This window comes from Oncorhynchus mykiss, chromosome 19 (assembly GCF_057628025.1).
Source record: "Oncorhynchus mykiss isolate SJ-2025 chromosome 19, ASM5762802v1, whole genome shotgun sequence".
In the NCBI taxonomy this organism is placed as follows: Eukaryota; Metazoa; Chordata; class Actinopteri; order Salmoniformes; family Salmonidae; genus Oncorhynchus; species Oncorhynchus mykiss.
The window spans coordinates 29,078,576-29,101,500 of NC_143040.1; the positions used below are offsets into that span (position 1 = coordinate 29,078,576).

Consider the following 22,925-nt stretch of genomic DNA (forward strand, 5'->3'; position numbering starts at 1 on the left):
CCAGAAAGAGGAGAGCAACACTTATGAAGTTTTAATACACAATAAATTAAAGAAAAGCAGCGTAAGACAGGATTACCTAGACACACTGACCAGCTCAAATAGACAGAAGCGTGCTATATGACAGACCAATCCAAACCTATCTTTCGGCATGTCCAGCCCACTTATTATCTCAGCCAATCATGGCTAGCAGTAAGGTTGCTGACTTTTCTTTGGCTAAACCAACTAGGCTCGTAATTTAACAATTGCATTCGTATTTACAAATGGCATACAAGTTTGTTATTAAGTTACATGAAAGTTCACATGTTCGAGAAGGCATTGTTGCCCAATATCTTATTTGGATTAAAAAAACTGCTGTTCTGTGACCCGCAACATACGTTTCCTGAAACAAATCACATACAGTTGAAGTCTGAAGTTTACATACACCTTAGCCAAATACATTAAAACTCTGTTTTTCTCAATTCCTGACATTTAATCCTACTAAAAATGTCCTGTCTTAGGTTAGTTAGGATCACCACTTGATTTTAAGAATGTGAAATGTCTGAATATTAGTAGAGAGAATGATTGATTTCAGATTTGATTTCTTTCAGCTTTTTATTTCTTTCATAACCAAAGTACATTAATCTCTAGGAGACAGAACGTGTCGCCTTCTTGAGCGGTATGACGGCTGCGTCGTCCCATGGTGTTTAAACTTGTGTACTATTGTTTGTACAGATGAACGTGGTACCTTCAGGTGTTTGGAAATTGCTCCCAAGGATGAACCAGACTTGTGGAGGTCTACAATTTATTTTCTGAGGTCTTGGCTGATTTCCTCTGATTTTCCCATGATGTCAAGCAAAGAGGCATTGAGTTTGAAGGTAGGCCTTGAAATAGATCCACAGGTACACCTCCTATTGACTCAAATGATGCCAATCAGAAGCTTCCATAGCCATGACATAATTTTCTGGAATTTTCCAAGCTGTTTAAAGGCACAGTCAACTTGGTGTATGTAAACCTCTGACCCACTGGAGTTGTGATATAGTGAATTATAAGTGAAATAATCTGTCAGTAAACAATTGTTGGGAAAATTACTTGTGTCATGCACAAAATAGATGTCCTAACCGACTTGCCAAGACTATAGTTTGTTAAGAAGAAATGTGTGGAGTGGTTGAAAAACGAGTTTCAATGACTCCAACCTAAGTGTATGTAAACTTCCGACTTCAACTGTATGATGATCAAGAGTACTTCAGTTCCCGGAATACTTAAGATGAACATAGACATAGTCACAGTATAAAAGTTGAACCTGCAGTATCTTGAGTGCACATGAAATTATTCATGCCTGGCCAGTGTAACTCAAACATATTTATTTTGTATTTCACCTGGTCTGTTGAAGTTGAAACACCCCAGTGAAGACAACAATTGGACATATCCTAAATGGAAGGTAGCTACTGTAGGTATTTATTTCTGCGGTTGTGGTTTTAAATGGATACTTCAGGATTTTAGCAAATGGTAGTTGAAGGTAGTTTTGTGAGCCAATCCTAACTAGCATTAGCACAATTGCCTGGAAGTCTATGGGATCTACTAGCATGCCAACGTATACCTATAGACTTCCAGTCATTGCCCTAACACTAGTTAGCATTGGCTTGTGAAACTACCTCTGTCTTCCTTTAAACTGGATACAGAAACATACAAATGACATCCACAAGTTCATCTGACTCTGTGGAAGTAGATAAAGGACCTCATTGCCTTTTAAACTAGAACACAAACTGCTATACAGACTTAAACTGTCAAATGTAACTGATAAAATTAGTCCCTTTGGGAATCAGGGATTTGGTATTTGGGTTCCTGAGGCGCCAACCAGTGAATGTGAATGTAGGCCAGGGCTTGTATAAGAGGCAGGGTAGTGTTAGAGGTACCTGAGCGAGAGTGTCATTAGTAATATGAACAGAGGCACTACTGTCCTGCTGTCTCACAACTCTCCTGTTTTTCTCTGTCTCAGACCCTCTTTCCTCTTCACTCTCTCTCTCTCTTTCTCTCGTTCTCTCTCTATTTTTATTCATCTCATCCCCCTCACTGTGGCTGAATTCATCCCATATTCTCTCTCTCTCTCTCCCTGCCTGTCTTTCTCATGCATCGTTTGACAATTAGCCTGTCACCCTGCCCCCAGGATTAGAGGCCTGAGTGGAGCCTGAACGTAGCTCACTGGCCAGGCTCTGAACGCAACTCACTGTTGCCATTCGCTTGCTTCTGCTACTACTGCCCCAAAAACATACATTTTAGTTCTGTTATGTATGCTAAGGCAGGGCACTACTGCTGACTGCTTTTTGGGGGATATTTCTTTGTTGACATTTTTTTGTTTATTTACAAATCAGAACCATCTGATGTAATGTAGCTTAGCTCATGGGCGGCGGCTACGGGAGGCGACCTCTGTTGAACCCTGATGCGAGCGGTGAGAGAGACTGACTTCAACCTAAATCGCTTCTGTAAATATTCTGCGCACATGAATAAATTGTGGAAATGTAAACAAAAAAAAACGAAATTACAACAGTGTCACCCCGAACAAGGATAGCAGAGCGGTTCCACGTCGTGCAACACTGAAACGTAAGAAAGACAATACTCCTCTGATTGCAGCCAGTTTTATCCAGGCTGCCTCTAGCTCTACAGATGCTGGGCATTCCCATTCTTCCCTCCATCCCCCTCTCCTCTCTCCCACGTTAAAGAAAACGAGATTAGGCAAACTTTAATGAATGCCTGTATTACCGGAATGCATGCCATCGCCTTTTCGCGCGGCTAGCATGTTTGATCGATGCAAACAATAGAAACGCAACCATCTAGCCCCATTCTGAAGGCTCACTGTCTTTGTAATGTCCTCCCGAAGCCAATGGATTGTGCTTACCAAGCCTGCGATGCCTGAGACTCTTAATAAGATACAAGATGAACTGACATTAAAGGCAGAGAAAACAGTGATAATTATGGAGCATTATGGGCAGGATAGAGATGGATATGACTCGACACGCCATGTCTAATACCATCTGTGTTGTTGCTCTCGTTCTCGCATACACAGAGCAGTGGCCTGGAATGGGTTTCCCACTCATAGGGCTGGGTTGCCACTTCAGGGTTTCAGACAAAGCCATCAGCTCGATGTCTCTCTGTCTGTGTGCGTGTGGAAGTCGCTCCGGATAAGAGAGTCTGCTAAATGGCTAAAATGTAAATGGGAAATGTGTGTGTGCTCTGTGTCTCCCGTCAATGTGATAGCACCCTGCTGTTCTTTAGAATAGGCTTCAGTTGCTAGACTAGACATGGTGGCTAACTCGCTTTGTGGAAAATAGATGCTGTCTAGCTGCAACCTGAAACAAATTAGGCCCTCGCAAAACAGTCGAAGACAGTAGTCATTGAACTGCACTGTATTTTGTTTTCAACTACGCCCGACTGGAACTGTTTTCAACCGTAATGCGCAGTACAACCGATATGAACACACACACACACACACACACACACACACACACACACACACACACAGGGATTTAGGCACCTCTTTACTAATAAACGTTGCCTACCCGCCGTGGCTTCTCCCTCTTTAAAACTCCACCGCATCACAAACTGCTGCCGAATGGGATATTGAAATTGTACGGCCGTAAAACGTAATACCTTCTCCATCAAAATGGTAATTTTTGTTCTTACCTGCTGTACAGATCATAAAAAAGTATATTTTGCGGCTACTTCCAATAATAAAAGCCGGGGCCCCTGTGTCTCCTCACTGTGCTTAAAGGCCCCATAAAGCAGGCGGGGAGGGGGGTGTAAGGGTCTGGTACTAGGACCCTGAAGCTAAGCTTGAAGGTGACCTTTCCTCCACTCTCAGCCTCTGGCTTTACCACCTAGTGCTGACAGATTGCACTGAGCCATCTGCTATCACTGCCAAATGTGTTTGCTAGCTTTGTTACACTCCCTACCTGTAACTACCTCCTGCTGTTGTAGCACTCTCTGTTTCTCTCATTCTTTCTCCTTTTATTCATTAATTTTTTTCTTTATTTTTTTCTTTACCATCTTTCTCCCTTTCTTTCTATCTATCTTTCTTTCTTTCATTTTTTTTCTCTCTCTCCCTGACAGAGAGTGTCATTAATAAATTGAAATGGGCTACTGCCGCCTGCTGTCGTACAAGTCCTCTCTTTCCTCCTCTTTCTTATTTGTCCCATATTCTCTCTGTTTCTGTTTTTTCTCTCTCTCTCTCTCTCTCTCTCTCTCTCTCATTGGGAGATGGTGGCCTTAGACATGGGTCAGTCCGATATTATTATTATTATTATTATGTGTATTACTACAGTCATTATGAAGACCAGAAGGGTGTATATGACTCTGTGAACCTCAGACATAAACCTATGCTACCAGTAATATATTTCAGCAACAACCTGTTCCAAAGAAACAGCTAAGATGTATTTTTATGTAACTCATGGTTGACGGCAGAAACATAACTTAAACTGGCCTCTCTCTCCCTCTCTCTCTCTCCCTCTCTCCCTCTCTTTCTCTCTCTCCCTCTCTTTCTCTCTCTCTCTGTCTCTCTCTCATGTCTTCCTCAGATCTTCATCTGTGTCGTTTGTTTTGACATGTATTATAGTTAGCGCTGGTGGCAAAGTAATCTTGAATGTAGATTGTAGCTTTTCATGGGTGATTCTAACGTGCATTTCCATGTGTTCATCATTCTTGTAAACAATCTAGCCCAACAGGGCTTACATACAATTGGGTGACCCAACACTTAACCTTTGGTTAATAAGATAAAGGAGTGACATGCTCCACTCTGAATACTAAACAGTCTCGTTGGGCACAAAGTTCTGAAGTGCAGTAGCATTCAAAAGTTGACCCTTTGGTTAGCCTGTTTCTGACCTCCCTCTCTCCTTTCCTCCCGGTCAGAACAAGATCATCCTGGACCCGCTGACGTTCAGCGAAGCGCGTTTCCGCCCCTCCCTGGAGGAGCGCCTGGAGAGCATCATCAGCGGCGCCGCCCTCATGGCCGACTCGTCCTGCACCCGCGACGACCGCCGCGAGCGCATCGTGGCCGAGTGCAACGCCGTCCGGCAGGCCCTGCAAGACCTGCTGAGCGAGTACATGAACAATGTGAGAACCCCTCGAAGAGGATTTTGGGTTTACCTCATATAAACACACACACACACACCTTTCCTCAGATACAGTTTGTACCACTCATGTTCTCTCCCTTCTAAATCCTGTTAAAAATGTTACTACAACCACACACGCACGCACGCACGCACACACACACACACACACACACACACACACACACACACACACACACACACCACAGCTCCACTCCACACATTGCCCCATCTATCCTTTTTTCAGCGCCAGACAATTCCCCACTCTCCCGTTTACCACTAACTTGCACACTTCTCTAGTTTTACACTGTTGAAATCCATCCTCCTCTATTCTACCGTGTGATAGTGGACTGTAATGTGATGTGCACAGCGTGACACGAGAGACAAGAATGTCATGTTGGCTCCCAGCATTATTCCTCCCTATAAATCTCCTCAGTCCATAACCCCCAACTGCAGAGCAGTTTCCGACCCCCTGGTTGGGCCGTTAGATAACCCCCTAATGGCCTTGACTTTGGAGTTGAGTTACTGCAGTGAAGGAAGGTTGGCTGCAGCCACGGTGCATTCATGTGTTTCACTCACTGCACAAGGTTAGTGTGTGCTTTGCTGTGCTCAGCATCCGTAGACTTCACTGCTACCAGAGCCGAAATGGGGGCTCTATCGTGTCATTTCAGCCTTGTTTTGGTTTGGCCTACAGGGCTTAGTTTTGTGACTGGGTGGCCATTTTGGATATATTAAGGGGATCATGAATGAACTTTCAGTGGTGGTGGTGGCCGTGGTGCAATTTGTTTTCAGTTATTACTTAAAGGGCCCTAGTCCTTGAGTAGGGTGTCCCTCTGAATTTTCTCTTTCCCTCCTCTTTCTCTTTATGTCCTCCTCCCTCCCTGTTTCTCTCTCTCTCTCTCTCTCTCTCTCTCTCTCTCTCTCTCTCTCTCTCTCTCTCTCTCTCTCTCTCTCTCTCTCTCTCTCTCTCTCTCTCTCTCTCTCTCTCTCTCTCTCTCTCTGTCAGCGTTTGTAGTCATTAGCAGTAGCAGAGAGCTCGGGCTCAGAGGCTTTTGAATCCCTCGTTGATCCTAAGTAGCTCATCAGCACTACCATCGTCCTCTGGGCCCAACTAGTGTGTTTACCAAAGCAATGGCCACCCACAATCTCACAGTAGAAACTCAGGCATGGGGACAACAAATATGTCTTCTGAGTTGTCTCCATTCTGTCTGTGACAGTTAGAAGGATAGTTCATGGGCGGCAGGTGGCCTAGTGGTTAGAGAGGCCAGCTAACAATCGGAGGGTTGCAAATTCTAATCCCGGGTCTGATGGGAAAAATCTGGCGGGAAGTGAGCTGGCTATATCAAATCCTAGATATCAAATCCTAGATGCCATCGCCTGCCGTTGTGCCCTTGAGTAAGGCACTTACCCACCACAACAACTGCTCCACAGGTGCCGAAGTATGGCATGCTCCCTGTAGGTCTTTCGGGCGGGATTGTGATAAAGTGGAGGTCAAATTTCCATTGGACCTTGTGTGTAATTTGACGAATGAAGTGATCTTAATCGCACACTTCATTTTGATAGTCCCCTATAGGTGATTTACAGATGTCTAAACTATCAATTCCAACTCTTTTGATATGCCACAGCTTTTTAGGGTTACAGTTAAGGGTTACATTTCAGTTTAGCGTTAGAATAAGGGTTAGGTTAAGCTAGGGTTAAGGCGAGGGTTAGGATTACTCGATAGTTAGTCAAAATGTTGTTGTTAGTTGAACATCTACCGAATTACAAACAATCTATTTGGGACTATCCGAATAAATTGATACCAGAAAAAGGTGAGCTATAGGGGACTGACTCTGTGACAGAAAAGCTTTGATTTTGTGTAGTGGTGACGACAAGTTGCGTTTGAAACGGATGCATATTTAATGCAATAAGCAATTTGTTTCATTTTCACGTACTATTTTCACTGAATATAAATGGTATCTATGAGCGGGACAGCCCTCAGAAATAATTGAGACGCTTCTGAACATCTAAAAGATGAAGTATTTGATACATGTCACAAATTTAGCGAGGAACTGACGGAATTGTCCGGTCCATTGTCCACTCATAAACTCTGGCACAGTTGTGACTGAGGTTGATTTACACTCGTTTGGTTAAACAGTCAGAAGATGTGGTAACATGTTTACTCATTGTTTCTCTCTCGTCTGTGGTAGGATTGCCAGGAGCTCTTTTTAGTCACCCAAGCTGTAGTCTTCCCAACCGAAAGTTAAACAGCACATTTTCTTTCGCTAAAGCTGCTTTTGCATCGAGAATGGTAGAGGACATGTCAATGTTTCATAAATGGAAGCCGAAATGTTAAATACAGCACATCTCTGACTGTTCAGTGTGTCCTGTCGTCTGGTAGTGGTAATAGCTGTGGTATTGAAAGCTAGATAACAGCAGGTTCTCATTCCTGGGGTCTATTAAGGCTTCAGTCTCTTGTTTCCAGACGTGCACAATCAAATGCTTAAACTATTTGAAAGAAACGCAGGTACTATTTGTACCCAAGTCTGCTGTGAATGATGCAGAGCGCCAAAACGTAGAAGCGCAGACACAGTTATATGTACATTGAGTCTACGAAACATTAGTCAAAACCTGTTATTTCCTTGATGTCACTTGTTAAATCCACTTCGATCAGTTTGGGTGAAGGGGAGAAGAAAATAAGGATTTTTAAGCCTTAAGACATTTGAAACTTGGATTGTGTGTGTGCCACTCAGAGGGTGAATGGGCAAGACAAAATAATGAAGTGCCGTTGAACGGGGTATGGTGGTAGGTGCCAGGCGCACCGGTTTAATTGTGTCAGAACTACAACACGGCTAGGTTTTTCATGCTCAACAGTTTTCTTGTGTGTATCAAGAATGGTCCACCACCCAAAGGACATCCAGCCAATTTAACACACATGTGGGAAGCATTGGAGTCAGCGTGAGCCAACATCCCTATTGGAACGCTTTCGACACCTTGTAGGTCCCATTCCCTGACTAATTGGGGCTGTTTTGAGGGCAAAAAGGGTGCAACTCAAACCACACAATAATACTAGAAAAAACACATACTAATACAGACAAAACAAACAATAATACCAGACAAAACACATAATAATACAGACAAAACACATAATAATACAGACAAAGCACACAATAAGACAGACAAAACACACAATAATAACAGACAAAACAGACATAATACCAGACAAAACACATAATAAAACAGACAAAGCAAACAATAATACCAATAAATACCAATAAAACCTGTTATTTCCTTGATGTCACTTGTTAAATCCACTTCGATCAGTTTGGGTGAAGGGGAGAAGAAAATAAGGATTTTTAAGCCTTAAGACATTTGAAACTTGGATTGTGTGTGTGCCACTCAGAGGGTGAATGGGCAAGACAAAATAATGAAGTGCCGTTGAACGGGGTATGGTGGTAGGTGCCAGGCGCACCGGTTTAATTGTGTCAGAACTACAACACGGCTAGGTTTTTCATGCTCAACAGTTTTCTTGTGTGTATCAAGAATGGTCCACCACCCAAAGGACATCCAGCCAATTTAACACACATGTGGGAAGCATTGGAGTCAGCGTGAGCCAACATCCCTATTGGAACGCTTTCGACACCTTGTAGGTCCCATTCCCTGACTAATTGGGGCTGTTTTGAGGGCAAAAAGGGTGCAACTCAAACCACACAATAATACTAGAAAAAACACATACTAATACAGACAAAACAAACAATAATACCAGACAAAACACATAATAATACAGACAAAACACATAATAATACAGACAAAGCACACAATAAGACAGACAAAACACACAATAATAACAGACAAAACAGACATAATACCAGACAAAACACATAATAAAACAGACAAAGCAAACAATAATACCAGACAAAACACATAATAATACAGACAAAGCACACAATAAGACAGACAAAACACACAATAAGAACAGACAAAACAGACATAATACCAGACAAAACACATAATAAAACAGACAAAACAATCAATAATACCAGACAAAACACATAATAATACAGACAAAACAGACAATAATACCAGACCAAACACATAATAAGACAGACAAAACACACAATAATAACAGACAAAACAGACAATAATACCAGACAAAACACATAATAATACAGACAAAACACACAATAATACAGACAAAACACACAAAAATTAGAGACAAAACACACAAGAATAACAGACAAAACAGACAATAATACCAGACAAAACACATAATAAGACAGACAAAACACACAATAATAACAGACAAAACAGACAATAATACCAGACAAAACACACAATAATACCAGACAAAACACATAATAATTCAGACACAACACACAATAATACCAGACAAAACACACAATAATACCAGACAAAACACACAATAATACCAGACAAAACACACAATAATACCAGACAAAACACACAATAATACCAGACAAAACACACAATAATACAGACAACACACATCATAATATAAACAAAATTAATTATAATCTATGGACATTTTGTAGTGGTTGATGCATTTTTGTAAGGGGCAATCAAGTCTAAAATGTCTACATGGAAATGACAAACTTCAGAAGCCATTTTAAACCTGCATTTCAGGATAGTTATCCTGTTACAGGGTGGTCAAATGAAGATCCTACATCTGTATATAGGCTACCATTTATAGGCTATGTATTTCTTCTTCCGTGGGCTCTGACAGACAGGTAGTTGATTGCAGTGCCCATTGATAGGGGATTGTGGGTAAACGGCAGTAAGCGTGAGAGTAAACACGGGTCAATAAAGTGGCGAGGTGGTCCCCTCTTCAAACACAACCTCCCGAGAGGGATTTGACAGGTCTTAAATGCCGCCGGTGAACCTCTGTCGCTCGGACACTTGGCGGTCTCTGTGGCGGGCGTCTTCTCCCTGCGATTGGATGAGGGTGGTGCGGATTGCTAAAGTGGACAGTGTGGACACGGTCACACTTGGAGGAGAGGCAGCTGCAATGTGGCCTCTGAAATAGTCACTTAACACACTAAGAGAAGCTGTGATAAAGCACTAAAGCCATATAGTTCAGTGTGCTTCTCAACCTATGGTCTGTGGACCTGCACCTGTCCCTGGCATGTTGCTGAGTGGTCATCCGATGACTGAAAAACGTCCATAGCTTACTGGTCCAAAGACCTAAGGTTACAGATGTTTTATAACACCCCAACTTTAGTCAAGTTTAGTGTGCTAGTCTGAACACACACAACACTGTTAACATCATTATTCCCCACTCCCCCTGCTCCATTCACTCCAATAATCGTTGCAGACTCCTCCTTAACCTCCCTTCTCAGAAACTTCGGACTGCGGCGGTCCACAAGGCAAGGTTAATCAATGGTGGTAGTCAGCAATAAATTAGGTCCAAGTGACAGGCGAATGTCCATACCTGTCCGGCAGCGCTGCTGATCAGTGATTGGTGACAGCGGCCCGGAGCTCCCTGGCTGAATCATCAGTATCGTCTGAATTGGTTACAGACCGATCCGACAGGACCGATCTATCAATTGATCGGCAAGAGTAATGCATTGCCGGCTTGGGTCAAGGGGCATGTTGATAGCTAGGGCTTATGGCCGGGAGGTACGGGGGTGGATGTATAGGGATGGGGCCGGGGGGGGGGGGGGGGGGGGTACCGTTGGGTCCCTGGGTGTGACTAGTAGACAGTAAACAGGATTTAGGGAGAGTTTAAGAGGGTTTTAATCATGCAGTTAGCGGGACGTGGCACACCAAACGGACAGCCGTTTAGGGGAGATAGATGCCTGCCCGTTTGCACACACACACACACACACACACACACACACACACACACACACACACACACACACACACACACACACACACATACACACACCTCGGGGGCGTGACATGGAGAGAGCCTAATCAAGACCTGTGTGGTCTCCTCACGCACATAACACCGGGGAAATCAGTGTGTGTGCAGGTGTCTGCTATTGTAAAGCTACAGATGCCTCATCAGAGCATATCCTCTCCCCTTTCAAACCAGTGTTTTAAGAGTGATGGAGTGAGTGGAGTAGGAGAGAGAGAACGAGAGAGAGAGAGAGAGAGAGAGAGACCCTTGAGACACCGCCTGGCCCATGAGAAAGGATGGAGGGAGAGGGGGCATAAAAAAGAGAGAAGTTGATCAATACTTTTTAAGCAGGCACGAGCCCAGCTGGCCAGCGTGCAGGACTCCATTACACCTGGAGGTTCTTCGGGAGGAGGCAGGCAGCTGAGACAATGGCAGTGCTCCTTTGTGCTCCTAGGTCCCGTTTCACTTGGTGGCCATTTTGTTAAAAATGTCAATTTTTGGCATGCCCTCAGTCCATCTGTCCAGGCAAAATAATACAGAGTAGGAACTCTGAGCCAGCAGCAGTATTCTCTCTGTCCTAATAACGCTGGCCATAATGGCAGGCATCAACCAAGCAGTTGTTGTCTGAATCAAAGGACCTCGATTGTCTGTCTGGTCCACTCCAAGGTCTGGTCAGTGGAGCTCGGCTGTTTGCTAATTACCCTTGTGTTTACAGTACAATATCATCTCAATGAGAGAACGACCTCCATATGCATGCACGCTCACATACACAACCCACCTGAGATTGATCGATTGCCTCCCTGTCCTGACTGTGACTCATCACCTGAGACGTGTGTGCACGATTGCGTGCGTGCGAAGGACACGTAAGGAGCAAAGGCTTGTAGTAAAATGAAGCTGAGTAATACATGACTGGAATGGATTGAGCTTAATTGGGTGTGGAGGCGCCTCCAAGCTGATCAAAGGGGATGGACTGATCAGACGCGTCTGACGTCCCAGACAATGGGCCATCAATGTGGCGGCGTGTGTTTTCTCCCTGCCACTTGCACCTCAGTACACTCTCCAATCTGAGTGTCCACATCTTTCCTGTTGTTTTCGCTCCTGAACTTTGTACTGGGCCCAAACAGGGTGGTCACAGATTGCTGCCTGCGTAGAGCTAACTACTGCCTGATCTTGCCCCTGTCTGATAATGGATAATGTCCCAGGAACCCATCCACACCAACCTTCAACCCCACATCTCTTCTGCCTTGCCTGTTTTGATGTCCCTCACAGCAGGAGCCCAACACATCCTCCCTCAAGGGAGCGCCCTCGAGAATGATTGTGTAAAAACACATTTCGGTACACCGCCTGGACATTTTCGGGGCACAGACAAAAACAAATTCAAACTCAGGTCTGGACTTTTTTCCTCAATGTACACCTTCGACATCCGAACGAAACGAAAGTCACTAATGATCTGATGCTCGGATATGGCACATCCAGCAGGCTTTCAGACTTGTTTTTAATCACCTCCCCCGAGACTTTGGCGTCATTCATCAAGCTGTAGCTCTGGCTTTGTGGATAGCTCAGGTAGGATGACTTGCGTAAAAACAATGAGGATCCTACGGCAGCGGAGGTGCTGATGACGTCTTTCAGTGTTGTTAGTCTCGTTCTCTTGAAGTCTTTCGGTGTGGCTGCAGGCAAGCACTCCCCGAGAGGTGCCTGGCTCCCACCTCGCTGCGATTCAGGAAATGGGCCGACTCGCGCTGAGCGCACGATTTAAGCGCCCGGCGGCTCAATTACAGGAGTTTGGGAAAAGGAAAACGCAGCTTGACAAGTCGACGGGGCGGCAGGGGGTTGCGGGGGTTGCTGGGAAGTTTCCCAGGCTTTAGTTTTGCACCAGATGAGACAGTGGTGTGAGATGAGATGTTCAAATTACCTGCGACGTGGACTCTGCCTCACTCATGGGCTCTCTCTCTCTCGGTTTCTCTCTCGGTCTCTCTCAATTTCTGTCTGCCTTTGTCTCCTTTTTCTCTCCCTTTTGTCCCTCTCTTATTCTATTCTCTTCTCTTCTCTTCTTCTTTCTCTGTGCCAGCCAGCCAGTGGTCGTCGTTTCTAGCTGGCTCATTATACACAGCTCCCTCCTGCTCCTATGTCCTCCTCCTCACACTCTGCTGTCATCTACCCACTCCTACAGTACCAGGCTTCTGATGAGGCTCCTGTCACACACACACACGTGTAAAACACTGCCATGGACACACACACACACACACACACATACACACACACACACACACACACTGTAAAACACTGCCATGGACACACACACACACACACAGACACATGTGATAGCACACACACACACACACACATATACCATGTATACTCACACATGCACACGTACACACACACACACGCAAGCACACGCACGCACACACACACACACACACACTTTGTTGTTATTGCTCCCACAGCCCATATTAACTTGTCAGGCTCTGCCATAGTTGCTAAACTGCCTCTCTAAGCGAGCGAGCATCAGCAATAGCTTGACACACCGCTTCAGGTGGCTAGACATGGAAAAATCTTATTAACGGCACACAATCAAGGCAGCATGCATTTCTCATAATTAAGGCCTTTCTGTCGGACTATCACTTAGCATTAGCTGAAGCCCGCGTGACGCGAGGCCCACGTTTGCCTTGATGCAGTTCCCTTTTTTGCTTACATTAGACGCACACCAATGTTTGAGGACGAGCCACTGACGAGCCGCCCGCAGCCAGCAGGAGATCCGGAACAAAGCCTGGCGTCGTGGGCGTCGTCGAGTGGCGGATGCAGCCCACCAATCGCATACACTGAAACAGATATAGATTGCATTCAGATGTACCTTGAGCGCAAGCATATTGAACTGTCATACGCCAGTTGTGCGTCAGCTTGTCTCTTCCCCCTTCTTCACAAGGCTTATTTGTAATCCAGAGGATGACAATGTACATAACTCAATCCCCACCTCCCCCATGTCGTTTTGCCCGACAAATGCTGGGGCATTCACGGCATAAACAAACCGACAAATACAAAACTGTAGGCTAATGACGCAGGCTGGCAGTGGTTTCTCCCTCTCTAAACCTCTCAAGACTGTTTGAGAGCCTGAGAGGTTGGTATGAACCTACACAGGATGTTGAAGCCCTTCTTTAGTGAAGAGCTACCTACCTTGTAATCAATTAACCTTATGGACACCAAATGGACATCCTTGAGCGTCCTCTCCAGTTTGGTTACACACTACATGACCAAAAGTATGTGGACACTTGCTCAGCCGCGAAGTACTAAGCCACCCAAGCTCACAGAACGTGAGTGCTAAAGCGCGTAGCAGTTAAATATTGTGTGTCCTTGGTTACAACACTTACTACTGAGTTCCAAACGGCCTCTGGAAGCGACGTCAGCGCAATAACTATTCGCCGGGAGCTTCAGGAAGTGAGTTTCCATGGCCGAGCAGCCGCAGACAAGCCTAATATCACCATGTGCAATGCCAATGTGTTGGCTTGAGTGGTGTAAAGCTCACCGCCATTGGAGTCTGGAGCAGTGGAAACGCATTCTCTGGAGTGATGAATCACGCTTCACCATCTGAAAGTCCGGCGGACTAATCTGGGTTTCGGCGGATGCCAGGAGAACGCTATCAAAGAGATAAAACATGTACATCATCTATATACAGTATATATTTGTATGTATATCTATTGTGAGTTCTGAGGATGTGGTGTTCTCCTGATCTGCATTTGACAAGTGAATGCGTACAGTTCATCCTCAGGCCATGACAGCACATCCGACATTAAGGCTTTGACACGTACGAACACACGGGTGCCATCGTTGTACATTGGTCCGAGCAGCGTACGCTCAAACCGGTATGATTAGAACACTTATTTAGTACCGTCCGAGTTACGATTGACGCAACAGTCAGCAGTTATGTTCTCAATGTGAGCAGTTTACAGCGTAACCCAATTCTTATTCAAACCGGACAATTTAGGCTACATTGGTCATGGCGCTAACTGAGGAAAGAGTGACCTAACACAAGCGGTCATATTTAGCTAACTCTCGGCTGACAGAAACCATAATATGAATTAGCTAATAGCAATTACTATTTTGCAATTAATCACATGACGGTGTGACCTCACCAGTGATCGAAATAATTGAGTAAAACACTTTCAGAAAATCTAAAGTAATCCGAGATGGGTAGTTTGTGTGCGTCCTTAGTTTTTTAGCGTCAACCAAAGATAAGAGGTGACAAGATGCGTTGGGGTCTGTTTGCAGAATGCAAGGGGGTGTGTCACCTACCATCATTCACTTCTGGAAATGTACTTGAAAGATGAGGGAGCCATCCCTTCACCTCGTTTTGTTTGAAAGGTGAAATGAAGGTGAAAGGTTAAAAGGTTGAAATAAAAGGTGAAATAAAAAAATAAAAAGGTGAAATAAAGGTGAAATATATATTCATTTTTTTTATTTTTAAATAACATCATTGGTCTTGATCATGCATTGCATGATGTCAACCAACATGGCGCCCCACACAACTGCCAATCAGCTTAGCGTTAGCGCATGATCAGTACAGCCCTCTACGGAAGAAATGACATAATATACAGAAACTATAATGATAAGGCATTAAGGCACTTACTGTGATAGGAATGCACACACGTCCAAATGTATAATCAGCATGCAATGCGCCAGCTGGAAAATGTGCCAGGAATAAAAAAAAAGGTTTGTGCTTAGGCTCTTGTCCAGCTCAGTAAAGACTCAAACGTAATTGTCCGTAACAGTGAAATGGGCTACTTCCATGCGAATTAAGGAGGAGACGGAACACGCCTCAATTCAAACTGTTGTTGAAACTTGTCCGACAATCATTTCAATTGAACAAGTTCAAACATAGCCTACAAGATGATTAGCAGGCAGCGTGCCTTGGTTTGAGGGCAGCCTGGGTTTAACTGTCCTGTTGTGTAATCGTCACATCTTGGAACAGTGGGTGGATTCTGACACGGGGCTCGTAAAAACAAAAACTCATGCTTGGTCGACCGTTAGAGATATTTGGGACTCACGCGTCAAACGGTTCATGAACAGTATCCAATGTTGAATAGCCATTGACTTCGGGCTTAATCTTAAAGGCTTAGTAGGACGACAGTGTCACTTTATGTCATATGCTTCAGTGTGGAACACATCCCTACGGAGCCTGGTCTAAAGATATGTCATTTAGCCTTTGAGCGATATTTGAGATGTTTGGGGCACTTTAAATTCTACCTCGGGACTCTCAGTAGACTGGTAGAAGACTCTGCAGTACGTTTTTTTGTAGAAGTGAATCCATAAGGACTACACGGGGCCTCGGGGCCAGAGTATCAGATTGCTGTTTGCCGGATAATTCCCACTGTGTAACGATCTGTTCCCCAAAGGACCTACCTGTCACACTGCCTCCCCCCAGCTCCCAAGCATCTTCTCTCATCGAATTGGAAGTGGAACCAGATGAATTATCGAGCTGCGCTCTCCTCTCCTCACCACGCCAAAGTTAAGAAAGAACTACTCGAGAGATGAAGAAGGAGGAATGGAGTGTCTGCCCTTACCTACCTCTTGACACTGATTAGAAGGTGAGGAGAAGTCTGACGCTTAGAAGCCGATATGCAAATCCAGATTGACCAAAGAAATAAGTAATGAAAGTAATAAGTAAGTAATGGTTTGAAGAGGTGGAGCCGACGGAGAAGAAGGAGAATGACAACAACGACTGCCGCGGCTGTTCGTGGGGTGTAATTGAAGCAAACACATGGTCTAAAAGTCAGTTTATTCCCTCCGTGTCTTTGCTTACAGCAAAGCAGTTGTCGTGACTACCAGTGTAAATGCGCTGGCGTCCCAATAATACCGCATTTTAGCACTTGGAGGTCGCCTGGGTTAGGTAATAAAATGCTCTCTCAAGCTTAGTGTCCTGTTCCCCCTCTCGCTCTTCCTCTCCTCCTCATCTTCCTCACTCGCTCCCTCCCTCCATTCATCCTCCCGTCGGGACCTTCCCTTCTGTCACACTCGGGCAACATGCGGCTCGTTGAACGCCCCACGCTGGGTGATAAATCACAGCGCTCCCCACGGCGTCCCGTGGCCCCTCCCCTTCCATCTGTCAACACCCTAATGCGTCGCCACTGCCGCCACAAGCTGCACTCTCCCGTTTTGCTCCGAACAAAAAATAACCCTGGCATCGCAAAGACTTAACTGCTACAGCAATCCATCAGCCCCCCTTGTAGCCCCACGACCCCCCCCCCCCACCACTCAAAGGCACCATCTTGGAGGGTGAAGACGAGACGGTGAACTGGCTGACCTAAGAGTTGTTAATTCAAGAAAAGGGAGTGTGTGGTTTCACTCACGGCCCTCCGGGGCTCCACCGCTCCAGAGGCAGTCCTTCACCGTCCGTCTCCTCCCCCAAGAAGAGAAGGAGACAGCTGGGGGAACTGACCCACAGTGATCACTGTCCTCCATCCAGGACAGCAGGACCACCTGCCCGTGGAGAGCACAGATACCCAAACAGACCACGGAATAAAGCTCTCACACTCACAAACAGCTCTCAAGGTGTTCCTCAAGGTGCTCCTGTTTTTTCACAACTCTGGCATCTTCCCCGGCAACCGTCATCCCTGAGAGCAAACGTGGTCTAATAAAACAGTTCAAGAAAAGTCTTTGGATGGACCTTGGGGATGGACCTATCTTTGTTCTTCTTGTTCTCTTTCCTCAGAAAATAATAAACTCCCCTCCTACCCAAGGCTGACATTTTGAGGCCCTCTTTGATAGTTCCTCAAAAGAGCGAGAAATCATTATTCGCAGAGGTTATTGGCAGCTTCCTAATTCAGTCCTCTTCCCAGATAATTCAAGCGTGGCACCGGGAGAAGTGGAGTTTATAATTCCCCAGCTTTTTCATTAATTTGCTGTCCGTGTTAGCCGCCCATGGTAATCAGGAAAATAAAATAGGCCCAGAGATTGATAATAAATCACAGTGTGACTCGGTGTTGTCTGCTAGCGCTCTGGTGTGTTACGGTGAGGTGATGAGACAAAAAATGGGCTTCAGATTTCTCATTCACCCAGAGTCGGGGTGTTATCCCTTTTCGCTCCCATGTGTTTGTGTGTGTTTGTGTGTGTTCTCGCTCTCATGCTATCTCTATTCAATCTCTCTCTTTTCTCTCTCTCTCTCTCTTTCCCTCTTTTATTTTATGTAGTGGGTTACCAATTCCAATGTCCTGTCTATAGTTTTCTTTCAAAAAGGGACTTTGACTCACTCCGTCTCTCTTTTTCTTTCGGCCTCTCTCAATATCCCTTTGTCTCCTTTTTTCTCCCCTCTATCCCTGTCTCTGTCTCGTTCTCTCTCAGACTATTCAAATGACATGTTCTTTTTCTATTTCTTATATTTCTACACAATATTTATTTATTAATTTCTCTCACTGTAACCCTTAGAATGTTTTCATTTCTAACCAACTAATATCAATATCCTGGCGTTTTGGAATGGGCTGCTGGGAATCTCTCAGTTCCGCTGTGCTCTGTGTTACAGAGTTAGGGGAAAACCCTGAGCTTATTTGGAGGAAATGTATGCCATATAGGTAGTTTGTGATGATCCAAGGGGCCAGGGTTCTCTCAACCTTTGCCAAATTATAAAGCAAAGAAATGCCCCGGGTTCCCATTGCAATCAAGAGGTTAACAGGGTAGAGGGTATCCCATGCCACCTTCGGGCTGTCCTTAGCTCAATTTGGTTTATTTGGTTTTTTTCCCCCAGGGCCATTAAAATCATATCACATCACATTGAGCAGTCTACTAGAAAGCATCATCTACAGATTGTTAGCAGGGACCCAGCAAGCACATTTGGTTCTTTGGAAGTTGTAAGAACGTCTGTTTTTGGGTTGTATTTATCTGTAATTGCGTGTATGTAAAGGGTCTATCTGTCGACTTGCTATAGTGGCATTTATAGGTACCTAATGTTTTTATTCTAATTTGTGTACTAAAACACAAACACCTCAGGATGCAGTTCCTTGCTCTGGGTGTCTGCATTGTATAGCACACTGTCTGTGAGCTGGTGCACGACAGATACTTCCTGCTTTAATAATGGTGGGAGAAAGCAGACCGCCTGCCGTCCCACACACACACACACTCTGCCCCAATTAGACTCGTTCAGCTAGAAATGGAGAACACCCAAAGCGCGCCAGACAGACAGCCAGGCTACACCACCACAAACAACCAGCAGTTCCTCGCCGTCCCACCCCTCTCTGCCCCACACCGCGTAGCCATCTCTGATGGAGATCAAATTAACTTCAGACGTATTAATGGAATCAAAGGCTCTCAGATCCTGGTTGCCTATTGCATTAGAGATCACCCTTTTCCTCCTCCGTCTCCCACTTCGGACTCCCTCCCCCCTTTCCCCAGGCCCATAAGAGCTGGCAGCCTTGAGCGGCCGCTAACACGATTGACATTGATAGGTGGATCAAACTATGGAATCAAGCGTAATTGCATTAAGCGAGCAGACATGGATCCGGGGACCTGGGCCTGTAACTGCATTAGGGCTTCTACATATGTTAGCGTTATGGATGCAGTGACCAAATGCAATGGGCGCTCAAGCATGGAGGCCATTATTTGCAGAACACCGGGGGTGGGGGCTGCCGAGGGGATGGGAGGGGGAGAGTCAAATGTACTCTGTGGTACAAAGGGAAGCCGAGCAGAACTGTTCAATCAGAAAGTACGGGGGGCGGGGGGAAGGAAAAAAGGAGATGAGTGATAGAGTGAGAGTAGAGAGAGAGAGGAATACATTTCAACCAAAAGGTGCTATGAGCTATTACCCCTCACACAACTTAATATAGAAGGTCCATAAAAGGCCATATTGCATATCGAACATGGATTTACCCATTTTAAACCTCCACTTCTCAAATACAAATCGAATCGAAAGCCAGCCTAAAACCCCAAACAGCAAGCAATGCAGGTGTAGAAGCACGGTGTCTAGGAAAAACTCCCACTCTCCTCGCTCTGAGTATCATAATACCCAACCAGTGATACAAGTTTGATCTGCGGTGAGGCACATGGAGAGCTCCTAGTAGAGTGCCTATCTCTCCTAGTCCCTAGTAGAGTGCCTATCTCTCCTAGTCCCTAGTAGAGTGCCTATCTCTTCTAGTCCCTAGTAGAGTGCCTATCTCTCCTAGTTCCTAGTAGAGTGCCTATCTATCCTAGTTCCTAGTAGAGTGCCTATCTATCCTAGTTCCTAGTAGAGTGCCTATCTATCCTAGTTCCTAGTAGAGTGCCTATCTCTCCTAGTCCCTAGTAGAGTGCCTATCTCTCCTAGTCCCTAGTAGAGTGCCTATCTCTCCTAGTCCCTAGTAGAGTGCCTATCTCTCCTAGTCCCTAGAAGCCTTTCTCTGTGTTTATGCCTGAGCATCGAAATCATCAGCACTTGACAGAGCGCTGACCCCGTACTGCACTGCACTCTCCATTCCCATCCAGCCTCTGCTGTGTCATCAGTAGCACAAGGTTTGTCTCTGTCTCTGCCCTCGATGGGGCATTGGCCTTTGGTGAATTGGGGTGCGACTTAAGACTTGTTTTCAGTGTAACTCACATATGGAACAACGCGGTTAGGTTGGAGATCTTTTTTATTGTCTTCAAGGCTACGTACACACACACACACACACACACACACACACATCAAAGTTTCCCTTGAGTCTTTAGTCCGAAAGGGCACACAAAGACAACCTCCACGTCAATGGATGTCAGGCTGAATCCTCCCGCTCTCTCAGGATTTCCCCTTTGCTCTTGTCCCCCCCCCCCGTCCTCCTTTATGAAGTATATTTACCATAACTCAATAGCTGCCGTAGCCTCCACAACCTGCTCATTAACAATGTATCGACAGTTTCTTCCCGATGCAGGAGGGCCTGTCTCTTTCTATGTCATCAGCTTAGCGGTAGCCGCCAGTGTGTCCACTGTGCAACGCAGTGGAGATTTTCTCACAGGATTAGCGCTTAGCTAACTGGGGGCCTGTCCTGCTCGCCTGCCTGAATCCAGTATGTGCCTGAATCCAGTATCTGAATCCAGTATCTGAATCCAGTATTTCTTATGGGGAAATAAGGCTTGTTTTACTGCCCGGCCGTCCACCTAGGCAGTAACTCAACACCTTCCAATGTCTTTGAGAGGTTGTTATTCTCATTAGAACCATATGTGAGCTTTTTATGGGTTACCCCCCCTCTCCCTGACATAGCTTCAGTTGACACATTAACACGTGTAGTCAATGTTCAACCTTTATGTTTTAATAGGGCGAGGACGGTGTATATTTTTTGTTGTTGTATTGATCTTGTGTGTGAATAAGAGACGTCTGGGGGTTTGTATGGATTTCTGGCTGCCATAGGCATGGAATGAAATGTACTTTGCTTATGAAGGTCAGTTCAGATACAGCCATAAACTACATGATCTTACTTCACCAGCCTTTTTTACAAATAAATATTCCTTGTATTACTTTTCAGAAACGTATGTGGAATTTCACGCGACGAAAGAAATCCATTGTATGATGTGCATGTGTTTGTGTATTTAATGTCTGTTTTAAGGGGCAGTCTTGTTGAGGGAAGGGTTTTTAATTAGGTTCCATAAAAATAACTAGTTGTTATTATTACAGGCACAACTGTCACTGGTTTGAGAGGAGGAGGCAGTCGCAGGTTTAGAGCTACTGAGTTTATTTAAGCACCATAGATCAAAGCGGGACGAAACCCAAACGCTGTTGTGCTCAGAATATATCTTCATAAACGACAAGGCACAGGGCGAACCCAAAGTGCAAAATATAAAGTACTCAGGAAGTAGTTTGAGCGATTCCTCTCAGGAAAACAAGTAACGGCCAACAATGACCGACAAAGACAAATGGCAGAGGGAGTATATATATACAGTGATAGAGTGGGGATTGGAGCCAGGTGTGTGTAATGATGACGAGACAAGTCCGGGGTTGATGAGTGAAGGGCGTTTGCCAGCAGTAGGTTCAGCAGCAGCTAGAAGGCTGGCGACACCGAATGCCTGAGCTGGACAGTAGAGGGAGCCAAAGCGAAGGCTAGTGTGACAAACAACGCCTTGGGGGTCATTTAGCTGTTTGATTTTGAATTTTAGGACCCCTTTAGGTATAGAAAAAATACATGTTATTTGTTTAAATATTGATTTTGGCCTTTATCGCTAAAGCCCATAGAAATGTTTGACCCTTTTTTTGGGGTAGGCAGAAAACTACCTTCATACTTCCATTCATTTAAAAAAATCGGGTACTGGTTACCTTCAGACGAGTCCTGTGACACTTGTGGTGATCGTAGAGCAAAACGGAGAACACCATCGTGCTCGTGAGATACTACCCTTTCCATAGAGTTGTCCTTAGTTTTGTAGGTCAAACCGTTCGGATGCCACAGACGTTTACATGACCGTTTTTTGGGATGTCTCATGGTCAGACAGACACCGCTCTAACTCTCCCACCTTTCACTGCAGATGTGGCTGTGCGACACTGGCAGATGAGACGCATCCATTACAACCCCCCCAAAAAAACGATACCTCTTATCTTAAACTGACCAATTTTGATGTGCATTTTTTTGGTTGTGTAACTTAGATTGACACATGGGGTACGTCAATCCACTCTAGGGGGTTGATTGTACAACCAGCCTGTCACTTTTGCTACCACAGTCGCAAGGTGTTATTGTATGTAGTGTATGTCCTTAGAGGCGTGCCTCTGAATGGAGCTGCTGGTTCGCAGTGCAAAGCCAAGAGATTTACACCCTCCCTGGGCCACAAGGTTCAATGAGGGTCTGGTGCTTGTAGAGTGTCCCCCCCCCCCCCCCCCCCCCAGCCCGAAGGCCCTTTTCTTGCCTCGGCCCTGGGAAGCTCCATTTCACGGGAAGCAAGCACGGTAATTGTCCCCGCCTGCCAGGGCCTCTCTCTAAAAAAAATATATTGGCCAAAATCTGAAGGCTTACGGATTCTAGGAAAGTGTGAATTGCAGAAGCAATGTAGCCGGGAACAGCCCTGAGCGCTATAGGCCTGACGGGGGAGGC

At 45.2% G+C, this 22,925-nt stretch overlaps 1 protein-coding gene across 3 annotated transcripts in view; it reads left to right on the plus strand.

Moving 5' to 3' along the window:
- LOC110497517 (catenin alpha-2) overlaps positions 1-22,925 on the plus strand; it is a 652,111-nt gene that overhangs the window by 206,636 nt on the left and 422,550 nt on the right. For all 3 annotated transcript variants that reach the window (XM_036954442.2, XM_090210736.1, XM_036954443.2), the window contains exon 7: positions 4,879-5,082. In XM_036954442.2, the coding sequence (XP_036810337.1) occupies positions 4,879-5,082 (204 nt within the window). The remainder of the gene's footprint in view (positions 1-4,878; positions 5,083-22,925) is intronic.